This window comes from Anomaloglossus baeobatrachus, chromosome 5 (assembly GCF_048569485.1).
Source record: "Anomaloglossus baeobatrachus isolate aAnoBae1 chromosome 5, aAnoBae1.hap1, whole genome shotgun sequence".
Taxonomy (NCBI): Eukaryota; Metazoa; Chordata; class Amphibia; order Anura; family Aromobatidae; genus Anomaloglossus; species Anomaloglossus baeobatrachus.
In genome coordinates this window covers 19,195,249-19,207,354 of record NC_134357.1, presented here as the reverse complement: position 1 = coordinate 19,207,354, position 12,106 = coordinate 19,195,249, and the positions used below count along the sequence as shown (strand labels likewise).

The 12,106-nt window shown below is 46.7% G+C and overlaps 1 protein-coding gene across 1 annotated transcript in view; it reads right to left on the bottom strand.

The window, feature by feature from the left end:
• The window catches only part of LOC142312567 (uncharacterized), a 79,952-nt gene that overhangs the window by 47,711 nt on the left and 20,135 nt on the right, over nucleotides 1-12,106 (bottom strand). The window contains exons 8-11 of the mRNA XM_075351559.1: nucleotides 11,463-11,641; nucleotides 11,231-11,290; nucleotides 11,088-11,176; nucleotides 10,913-10,991 (exon numbers count right to left, since the gene is read on the bottom strand). Of these exons, the coding sequence (XP_075207674.1) occupies nucleotides 10,913-10,991; nucleotides 11,088-11,176; nucleotides 11,231-11,290; nucleotides 11,463-11,641 (407 nt within the window). The remainder of the gene's footprint in view (nucleotides 1-10,912; nucleotides 10,992-11,087; nucleotides 11,177-11,230; nucleotides 11,291-11,462; nucleotides 11,642-12,106) is intronic.

The window sequence follows — 12,106 nt, the reverse complement described above, 5'->3', positions numbered from 1 at the left end:
ACACACAGCCCTGGTTCGTTTTCTTCAAAGGCGCTCTCCCGCTGTGACACACAGATCGCTGTGTGTGACAGCGAGAGAGCGACGAAATGAAGCGAGCAGGGAGCAGGAGCCGGCATCTGGCAGCTGCAGTAAGCTGTAACCAAGATAAACATCGGGTAACCAGGGTGGTTACCAGCCTCCGCAGCTCTCACGCTGGCTGTGCTGCCGGCTCCGGCTCTCTGCACATGTAGCTGCATTACACATCGGGTTAATTAACCCGATGTGTACTGTAGCTAGGAGAGCAAGGAGCCAGCGCTAAGCAGTGTGCGCGGCTCCCTGCTCTCTGCACATGTAGCTGCATTACACATCGGGTTAATTAACCCGATGTGTACTGTAGCTAGGAGAGCAAAGCTAAGCGGTGTGCGCTGGTAACTAATGTAAACATCGGGTAACCATACCCGATGTTTACCTTAGTTACCAGTGTCCGCAGCTTCCAGACGCCGGCTCCATGCAAGCGCAGCGTCGCTTGCACGTCGCTGCTGGCTGGGGGCTGGTCACTGGTCGCTGGTGAGATCTGCCTGTTTGACAGCTCACCAGCGACCATGTAGCGATGCAGCAGCGATCCTGACCAGGTCAGATCGCTGGTCGTCGGATCGCTGCTGCATCGCTAAAGTGTGAAGGTACCCTAAGTCTCATGTCAATCTCAGTTGAGGCAACAGTTTGAGCCACAAGGCACCAGTGACCCCTACGCCAGGAAATCCTCCGTAATCATGCAGTCTATATAATAGATATTTGATTGAGCTGGTTATTGGGAAAGCTCACTCATCCAAATTAAAGGAATTAAATGGTAGTCTTGAAAGATCTCTACAATATTCAGGTCAGGATCAGAGGGAAAGGGGTTAGAATATTCTCAGACAAGCTACAATTGCATATATCAATTGCTTAGTGTATAGGAAAATGTTTTCTCTTCCACCACTAATTCTCCGCCATCATGAGCCTGGTAAAGAGGAACACAAAACACAATTTTCATAATTATTCCCTATGAAAAGATGCTCTAGAAAATCATATAAAGTGTTATCACCATATATCTGTGTATTATCAGGATTCTAACCTCACTATCATAAGGAGATTTTTTATATATAAAATATATATATATACACACACGCACATATATTAGACCAAAAAGTGCAGACCAGCTCACTCAAGTGAATCACTTAGAGCCTCAGCTGACCTGGTTAACTTCGTTGTGCCCGGATCAGGATCAGGAGTCCATCCATATAAATGTGAACAACGGCAGAGCAATGTCCAGCAATAAAGTGAGCAATCCAGGATGCTGTTAACAATTCTTTCACTTTATTCATGAATCCATAAAATTACAATGGTCCAAGCGATTCAGAACAGCAATTAAGGCAGGAAATTAGCGCAGTCCTATATGCCTATTTGCACCCAGCTAAGAACCAAAAATAAAGGGAAGCCCTTTTAATTATTTCATGAAATAATTTTAAAAAAACGACGTGGGCTTCGCCCAATTTTTGTGTCCGGCCAGGTAGAACTAGGCAGCTGGGGACTGGAATCCGCAGTACACGGTGGTCCAAGCTTTATGAGCACCCCTGCTGCGAATTGTAGTCCGCAGCCGCCCCAAAAAATGGTGCGTTCATAGAAGAGTCATCTTCTGGCGCTGTATCAAACTCTTCCAGCGGCCAGCGGCCCTGGTATGGGGTGGGTCGCTGGATAATAATGGGGTTAGGGCCAGCTGTGTGTCCCTAAGACCCAAATTCATAGTGTCACACCAATATTAGACATGGCCACCATGAAGTTTTAGAAAAGATAAAAAAATCACCACACAGAAACAAATATTTTTATTAGAAATAAAACACAACACAATTAGTGACTACATCTTTATTGAACTAAAGAACCCCCCTCACCTCTGCTAGTCCTGGGTTGAGGATCCCACAATGTCCAATCCGGATCCAATATCATCTGATCGGTTTGCCGTAAGGCAAAGCGATCAGATGATGTGTCAGGTTCAAGGACCTGAATCAGATGACACATCAGCTGTTGTTTAAAAAAATACAATACTCAACTCTTTGCAGGACACATCCGATCGGCTGCAGGACCTGCCGGTAAGCACCACATGTTGTCACCTGACAGCATCATCTGATCGTTAAACCGGCTGGGCGGTAAAAAGCTTGCTGGCTTTTTTGATAGATCAGCTAATTCATCATCTGATTGTTTAAAAGCCGGCCGGCTTTTCACTGTTGGAATTAAGAGATCAGATGATGCTGTCGGTGACAGCATCAACTGATTACCGGGAGGTCCTGGAGCCGATGAGACATGTCCCGGGAGTCTGCAGAGAGGTAAGTAAGGTGAAGAGTTCATTCCAGCAGCGGATCTCCAGGATACCCCCCAGTGATCTGCCTGCATGAACTGTATTCACCTTGTGACATCCCCAGGCTTCCCTGCAAAGAGGTGTCGCGGTAAAACACCGCAAGAATACCAAATGCCTGGTGCACGGCACAAGTTAAATACAGTTTATGCAGGAAGATTACCGGGGGTTTTCGGGGTTCATCATGACATCAGCGGGGGTTCCTGCACTTATGTGGCATAGGTCGTGCAACAGGCATTCAGTATTCTTGCGGTGTTTTACCGCAACACCTCTCTGCAGGGAAGTCCGGTGATGTCACAAGGTGAATAAACTTCATGCAAGAGGATTATCGGGGGTGGGGGTGGGTGGCGGGTGTTTCCTGGAGATCCCGAATTGGGATGAACTCTTCACCTTGTTACGTCAGGGGGGTTCTCTGCAGAGAGGTGTTGCGGTAAACACTGGGAGATAAGGAAACAGCTGCTGACACTGGCTATGTGGCTTTCTTCTATGAAGGAATCTACATAGCCATAGTTTTCTTTTCTCCCTCTGTGACATCACATCCTGTCTTTCTTTTTATTTAAAAAAAACAAAAAACGCCCAAACGCATAAAATAAAGCAACTTGGGCATTACCCGTGCGTTTTTTCCTGCTTTTTTCCCTGACTCTATTGAAGTCAATTGAGGAAAAAAGCAGGAAAAAACGCTAAAACAATTGACATGTTGCTTCTTTTTTCAGCAAGAAAAAAAGCAAGGCTAAAAGAAGCAATGTGGGCACAGCAAGTCATGTTTCTCATAGACTTTGCTGGGATGATTTTTCCTTGCTTTTATTGATTAAAAAAAGCAAGGAAAAATGCTAGAAATAAACGCTATAAAAACGCCCTGTGGGCACAAGGCCTAACGCGGGCTTTACAAGCTACAATATATCTAAAGATGTGTCAGCGGGATCACGTCGTAAGTGACGCACATTTATTATTATTATTATTATTATTATTATTATTTATTTATAGATCACCATTAATTCCACAGTGCTGTACATGAGAAGGGGTTACATACAGAATACATATACAAGTTACAGTAGACAGACTAGTACAGAAGGAAGAGGGCCCTGCCCTTGCGGGCTTACATTCTATAGGATTTGGGGAGGAGACAGTAGGTGGGGTGTAGGCCGGGCGGCAGCTCCGCACGGTGGTCGGGAGACAGCTCCGCACAGTGGTCGGTCGGCAGCTCCGCACGGTGGTCGGGCGGGCAGCTCCGCACGGTGGTTGGGCGGCAGCGAGTTCATTGTAGATTGTAGGCATTTCTGAACAGATGGGTTTTCAGGTTCCATTTGAAGTTTGCAAGGGTGGGAGATAGTCTGACTTGTTGGGGCAGCAAGTTCCAGGAGACTGGGGATGCTCGGGAGAAGTCTTGGAGTCGGTTGCGTGAGGAGCGAATGAGAGCGGAGGAAAGAAAGAGACCTTGGGAGGACCGGAGGTGACGTGTGGGAGTGTAGTGGGAGATTAGTTCAGAGATATACGGAGGAGACAGATTATGCACAGCTTTGTAGGTCAGTGTTAGTAGTTTGAAGTGGATACGGTGGAAGATTGGGAGCCAGTGGAGGGACTTGCAGAGAGGAGAAGCAGGGTGGTATTTAGGAGAGAGGTGGATCAGTCGGGCAGCAGAATTAAGGATGGACTGGAGAGGGGCAAGCGTGTAAGCAAGGAGACCACAGAGGAGGATGTTGCAGTAGTCGAGGCGGGAGATTATGAGGGCAGGCACTAGCATTTTTGTAGATTGCGAATTGAGGAAAGGACGGATTCTGGAAATATTTTTGAGTTGAAGGCGGCAGGAGGTGGTGAGGGATTGGATATGTGGTATGAAGGACAAGGCAGAGTCAAAGGTCACTCCGAGGCAGCGAACTTTGGGTACTGGCGAGAGCATGGTGTTATTTATTGTAATAGATAGATCAGGTGGAGAGTGTAGGTGAGATGGAGGAAAGATGATTAGTTCAGTTTTGGCCACATTGAGCTTCAGGAAGCGAGAGGAGAAGGAGGATATAGCAGATAGACACATCGGGATTTTGGACAGCAGGGATGTGACATCTGGACCAGAGGTGTAGATCTGAGTGTCATCGGCATATAGGTGGTACTGGAAGCCATGGGACTTTATGAGTTGTCCCAGGCCCACTGTGTAGATAGAAAAAAGTAAAAGGTCCCAGGACAGAACCTTGAGGGACACCAACAGAGAATGGCGGGATGAAGAGGTTGTGTGGGAGTGGGAGACACTGAAAGTGTGGTTGGAAAGGTATGAAGAGATCCAAGAGAGGGCAAGATCTCTAACACCAAGGGAAGAGAAGATCTGTAATAGGAGGGAGTGGTTGACAATATCGAAGGCTTAGGACAGGTCTAGAAGTAGGAGTATGGAGAAGTGCTTGTTAGCTTTGGCAGTAAGTCATTCGTAATTTTAGTCAGGGCAGTTTCAGTAGAATGATGAGGACGAAAGCCGGACTGTAGGTTGTCAAAGAGAGAGTTAGAGGAGAGGTGGGAGGAAAGTTCAGCATGGACATGCTGTTCCAGGAGTTTTGAGGTGAACGGGAGTAGTGATATGGAGCGGTAGCTGTTAGTAGAGGTTGGGTCGAGGGAAGGTTTCTTTAGGATAGGTGTAACTGTTGCATGTTTAAAGGCAGAGGGGAAGGTACCAATCAAAGATAAGTTGAAGAGATGGGTTAAGGCTGGAATAAGGATAGTGGTGAGGTTGGGGAGGAGGTGGGATGGGGTGGGATCAAGTGTGCAGGTAGTGAGGTGCGCTTTTGAGAGAAGACATGCAAGCTCTCCTTCGGTGATGGTGGGGAGGAAGTTTATGGGGGAGGGGCAGTGGACAGTTATATGAAGTGGTTGTGGTGACTGAGCAGAGAAGACTTGCCTTATTTGGTCGATTTTTTCTTTGAAAAAAGTGGCAAAGTCTTCTGCAGAAATGAGGGAAGTTGGAGGGGGCAGCGGTGGGCGAAGGAGGGAGTTGAAAGTATTGAATAACTGTTTGGGGTTGTGTGTTAAAGAGGATATGAGGTTTCTGAAGTATTCCTGTTTAGCGGAGGTGAGGGCTGAATGAAATGTGTGAATTGCATTTTTGAATGTGGTGAAGTCTTCCTGGGAGTGCGTTTTCTTTCACTGCCGCTCTGCAGCCCTTGTGAAAGATTTTTAGTGAGGCTGTTGTGCCAGGGCTGTCTATTGATTCGTCTCGCTCTGCCGTGCACAAGGGGAGCGACTGAATCAATAGCTGATGTGAGAGTGGTGTTGTAGAAAATGGTAGCGCTGTTTGTGTCGTGGAGGGACGATATGGAGGACAGCGGAAGGATAGAGTCAGAGAGGGCGTGCATGTTGAGGTGTGCAAGGTTTCTGCGGGGATGTGCTAGGGGCTGGACAGGGGGGAAGGTGCGGAGGACAGGGCTGAAAGATCAGCAGATGGTGGTCAGATAGGGGGAGGGGGGGAAGTTGTGAGGTCAGAAAGGGAACAGAGGCGGGTGAAGATAAGGTCTAGTGTGAGGACCACTGAGTTAGACCAAAAGACGAAGTGAGGGACAGGAGTTTGGAGGCTGTCGCCTGGCAGGTGTCGGTGGGGATCCGGCATCGTTAGTGTTGTTGTAGCGTGTGAAACCTACGTGCGACCCAGATTGTATGATAAAACGTTGGTCGCATACACGTTCGTTCAATTTCTAAAAATTGAACGTCCAGTTGTTTAATGTTCCCGAGGCAGCACACATCACTGTGTGTGACACCCCGGGAACGATGAACACAGCTTACCTGCGTCCCGCGGCTCCCGCCGGCTATGCGGAAGGAAGGAGGTGGGCGGGATGTTTATGTCCCGCTCATCTCCGCCCCTCCGCTTCTATTGGCCGGCTGCCGTGTGACGTCGCTGTGATGCCGAACGTCCCTCCCACTCCAGGAAGTGGATGTTCGCCGCCCACAGCGAGGTCGTATGGAAGGTAAGTACGTGTGACGGGGGTTTACTCGTTTGTGCGACATGGGCAACAAATTGCACGAGCCGCACAAACGATGGGGGCGTGTGCGATCGCATACGAGATCGCATAGGAAATTGTAAGGTGTAAAGCAGCCTTTAGACTGCAAGTTTAGTTTATCTTTAGTTTATTTTTCTGTAATTTTCCTAGACACCTGGAGTTATAGTTCTAGTGAGAAAATACATGTTTATAGTATTACTCAGTACCACATAGGTTTCTTATCAATGTTTACTGAGACTGTGCATGTTTATAGTATGGTAAAACATCTGAAACTAGGAGCTTTTCGCATGTCTCATCCAGTGACACATTTGTTCGGTGTAGATTGACATCTGAAGAGTTGGCCACTCAGAAGAGGGATAGTATTTTGGACAAATGGAACCTGTTAGAGTTTGCGTAACAATTGGTTACGTAAGGAATTTGTTTTCAAGTGAGATATAAGGCCCTGTTACAAACACACAGATAAATCTTTGGCAGATGTGTGGTTGCAGTGAAATCATGAACATATTCTTCCATTTGTACACAGCCACAAACCTGGCATTGATTGTCCACAATTTCACTGCAACCACAGATCTGCCACAGATCTGCCACAGATCTGCCACAGATCTGCCACAGATCTGCCACAGATCTGCCACAGATTTATCTGTGTGTGTGACAGGTCCTATAGACTGGTGAAGAGTACAGAGCAGTCAAAAGCCTGCTTTATCTGTGGAGGGGACGCCCATTTCACCACAGTGTGGATGCCAGGAATTTCTCTGTCGTCACTGTTTTTGCTTCTCGCAGCTGATGTGTTGCTCCTGGTGAAGTTTTGTTTTCTCATGTAGTGTGTATTGTAAGTACTTTACCTTTGTGATGTATATTATGCAAAAGAATATGCAATATCACATTATTTCCTATTTTCTGTAATCATTTAATCATTAAAATAAAATTAATTGCCTTCTTTAAAGCCGTATCCGAACCCTTTAGATACTTGGCAAAACATGTGTCAAACATTTCCCACGTTCTGGACCTGAATACAGCTTCTCCCCTGTGTTACTTCTCTGATGTTTAAGGCTATGTGTGCACACTGCATCTTGAGGGCATCTTTTCATCCTGTGGTCACAGAAAACGCATCCTTGGCTCAAAAAATGCATGAAAGAACACATGCGTTCTGCCACATTTTCCTTAATGTGTTTTTAAAGGAGAAACAAAATATGATAGGAAAGGATAATTGATAGTTAGCTAGAATAGATAGAAAGAAAAAACAGCTATAGTTCTGTTTTTTTTAATTTATTGGTACAAAGATATGTGTGGCACTTCCCTATTCCCCCTCAACTTTTCATATCCAGTACAGGAATAGCAGCAGCTGCGGGCTGCAACCCTCAGTTGTTGACTGTACCTTGGCTGGTTATGAAAAATAGAGAGGATCCCACTTTTTTTTTTTTAAATTATTTGATTAAAAAAAAAAATTTTACTTGGGGTTCCCCCCATTTTTCTAATACCAGCCAAGGTACAGCAGACAACTCGGGGGCTGATATTATTAGGTTGGGAAGGGCCATGGTTATTTCCAGCCTAACAATAGCAGCCTTCAGCCAACCCAGACGTGACGCAACTATTAGATGCGCTAATTCTGGGGCTGGACCCGGCTCGTCCCGTTCACCTGGTGCAGTGGCAATTAGAATGATAAAGTGTCAATGGCAGCCCACAGCTGCTACTAAGCCCTAGATTAGTAATGAGAGGAGTCTGTCAGACTCCCCCATCACTAATCTGTAAGTGAAAGCAAATAAACACAAACAGCTCAAAAATCCTTTACTTGAAATAAAAGACAAAAAAGCACAAATCTTTCACTTTATTAACCCCAAAAACACTCCTGCAGGTCTGACGTAAGCCACATGAGCTCCCACGCCAATTTAACTCTGCTACATTTCAAGCTCCCAGCGAGCATCATAGAACATGACTGCCCGCTGTGAGGTTCAGGAAGCGACTGAAGTGAGCCACACGATCAGCGGTGATGATACTCAGGTTAGCCATGGCCACAGCTGAAGGTTCCCACTGTTTTTAACCTGTGGCTACAAATCACCTGAGTGACATCACCACTGGTCTCGCGGCTCACTTCAGTCGCTGCCTGAACCTCACAGCAGGCAGTCATGTTCTATGGCCACTCGGTGTGAATTCAGATGAAGCAGTGCTAGAGGTGTTGTGGGACCTTGTGTGGATTACGCTTGACCTACAGGGGTGTTTTTGGGGTTACTAAAGCAGTGAAAAAAAGAGGGTGCTTTTTGTCTTATTTCCAATAAAGTTTTTTTTGGCTGTTTGTGTTTATTTACTTTCACTTACAGATTAGTAATGGGGGGGGGGTCTTAGCAGCAGTTGTGGGCTACTATTAACTCCCTTTTAAGCAGATTGCCACTGCACCAGGGTAATAGAGAAAAGCCGGGTAAAGTGCTGGGACTGTCACATCTAATGGAAGCGACAAATCCGGGCGACTGCAGGCTGATATTTCTAGGCTGGGGGGCAAATAACCATGGGTCTCCCCAGCCTGAGTATACCAGCCTCTAGCTGTCAGGCTTTATCTTGGCTGGGTATCAAAATTAGGTGGACCACATGCCGTTTTTTTCAACATATTTATTTAATAAAAAAAAAAAAAAAAAAAGCTGCATGCCGTTTCTTTTGTTTTGATACCCAGCTAAGATAAGTGTGACTCGCCCACCCCAGGGCTATGGGACACCCGGTGCCAGCCCGGACTAGTCCGGGGGTCGTCAGTGGTGGCGGGGCCCAACTCCGTGGCCCTGGTGGGTGTCAATTAAATATGGCTGGTGAATAAAGTTTATGGTTGTCGTGACGCCACCTGTGGTTTGCGGCTATTAAGCCGCCACTGCTGTATGGGGCCTCCGGGGCTGATGGAATGGCAGCTTGGATGGTCCTGCTCCCCACAGGTGGAGCGGTACCCCGGGGCAACAGTTGGTGTTCGGGAGAGTCTATGGTGTGAATAATACGGTGCAGGGCCGACAGGCAGTGAAAGAAACAGGCACAAACAGTAGTCTCTTTACCTTCTCCTCTTTTTCTTGGCAACAGTTTAGTCCAGGGAGACCGTCACAGGTGGTAAAGATGGTCTGGCCGGCCTGGAAGTGCCTGGGGGTGATCTCTTTGGCCAGTTGAGTATGAGGCCTACTCCCTGATCTTTCTTTTCTTCTATAGGACCCTGCACTCTGAATTTAGCAATGGCCCTCTTGCTGCTGGGACCGGTGGTTCGTCCCTTTTTCTGTGTGGTAGGCTGCGCAGGCCCTCTCTGGTGCTTCTCTGCAGGAGTCCACCCCGGGCCCTTGGGATGCAGCTGTACCTTCAGATTGCTTCTGGGCCAGGGGGCTTGCAGCTCTCCTGCCCTCCGGATTCGGCCACCAGGGAAGGATTTTATACCCTGGCAACCACAGACTCCGATCTCTGGGCCTCTTCTGTGCCTCTCTGCAATTCTTGGTTCACTGGGCCAAGCTACTCCAGCTCCAGGCCCCAGTTCCACAAGGCAGCACTACTCTGCATCTGCTCTCTTTGCTTTCTCTCTACAGACTGACTCTAACTCCTCCCTCAGGTCAGACTTAAGGAATGCTCCCTGGAACTCCAGGTTCAGAGCTCCCCCTGCTGGCCTGAGGGAGAAACTACGTTGGATGTTAAACTTACTGGCCAATGATCCCCCCAATTACCTCCAGGCTCAGCATTAACCCTTTGGAGGGGCAATGCTGTTGTGGCGACCAGGTCCTGGGGCGACACAAGTGCATGGCTTGGGGCTGCAGCCTGTAGCTGTGGCTTTATCTGTGCTGGGTATAATAATGTGGGGTGACCAAATGCCTATTTTTTTTTTTATTTCACTGTATGATATAGATCCGCCCAGCAGCGTCTGTGATTGGAAGCATCAGACACGCTGTCACTCAGCGTGGGGGTGCAACTGTCTGCAACCACTCACAGATGCCAGTGGGCGGGGTGAAATATGGCATATTCAGTGAAGGTAATGATTCGCCCGGAAAGTGAAAGAGCGGCCGTGGGGGCAGGGTGACAGCTACGCTGGTGACTCGGTAATTATGAAGCGCTTGCTCCTAACCACCCCGAGTCAACAGGGGAGGACTGGCAGATCAATCTCCTCACTAGAGAGAGAAATGGAGGGACAAAACGCAAAAAAAATTGACATGCTGCATTTTGGCTGCATCTTCAAAAACGCAGCCAAAAAAAGATGCGCTGTGCGGACAGCAAAATAGAAATCTCATACACTTTGCAGTAAAAGATGTAGCGTGCGCACATAGCCTAAGATAATGCTCTCTATGTACATGAAAATATTTTCTCCTAAGTGTGATTTCTCACATGTTCAGTATAATAGGATTTACTTGTGAAACAATTACCACACTCGCAGCAATATGGCTTCTCACCTGTGTGACTTTTCTGATGTCTAATAGATGGAATTTACGTGTAAAACATTTCACACATTCTGAACATGAATATGGCTACTCCCCTGTATGAATTCTCTCACGTGTAACAAAATGTGATCTCTGATTGAAACATTTCCTACGTTCTGAACATGAATATGGCTACTCCCCTGTATAAATTCTCTCACGTGTAACAAAATGTGATCTCTGATTGAAACATTTCCTACGTTCTGAACATGAATACCAATTCTCTCCCGTGTGAATTCTCTGATGACTAAGATGATATGATTTATGTTTAAAATATTTACCACATTCTAAACATGAATATGGCTTCTCCCCTGTGTGAATTCTCTTATGTATAACAAGAATAGATTTTGTGCCAAAACATTTTCCACATTCTAAACATGAATAAGGTTTCTCCTCTGTGTGGTTTCTTAGATGTATATCAAGAGCTAATCTCGTTTAAAAACATTTTTCACATTTGGAACATGAATATGGTTTCTCACTTGTGTCAGTTTTCTGATGTCTGACAAGATCTGATTTAACTGGAAAACATTTCCCACATTCTGATCATGCATAGGTTAAAGTGTGGTTGAGCGTCTTGATAATAGTGGCAGAGCCTGCTGTCTGGCTGCATCCCAATCACCAATTTAGTGCAATACAGTAATGAGCATACTTTTTCTTCATGCGTCACAAGCACTGACACGGTCACAGGTTATATTAATAAAACTTCTTTACTTGTCAACGTCTTCAAAAACAGTTTTTTATCTCGCCTTAGGTGGGCACATTCTTGTTTCCCGAAGGGGTTACTATTAGCAAAGGACAATTCATACATTTTACCGACCGACTGCTTCTCTGGTACTCGGTGCCCATTGGGGTCTCTAAGCTTCTCATCCTCTCCTTCAGCTTCATTATTTCTGACAGAACAGAACCAATACTCTCTCCAGTCAGTCAGGGACTACTCTTCTCTCAAGAGCCCACTGACCTTCCACTGCCTGAGGGAATTCGTTAGGTTTCCACCAGTAAATGGCCACCACCTGGACCGCATCGAGTGTCCGACACCCGAATTCGACCCAGAAGGTCACGCCAAATTAAAGTTACTGGGCTTTTCTCCACCACATCTCTCTCATACGCTGTCTGTTTCTCTCCCTCAGGGACTCCTCCAACTTCCCGTCTTTCCAGCCATTTTCTCTAACTAAGCTCCTCCCCTTAACCCCTTAACTCCCTCTAGCCCAGGAGTACCAGGGAAGCAGCTTCCACATTGTGGCCACCTAGTGACCGTTCGAACACACTACACCATTATATAAAATTGAAACATTACACACAGTTGATTTGCAAGTGTGGGGCGGCCAAGCCTTACACTCCCTTACACTCTGTATATG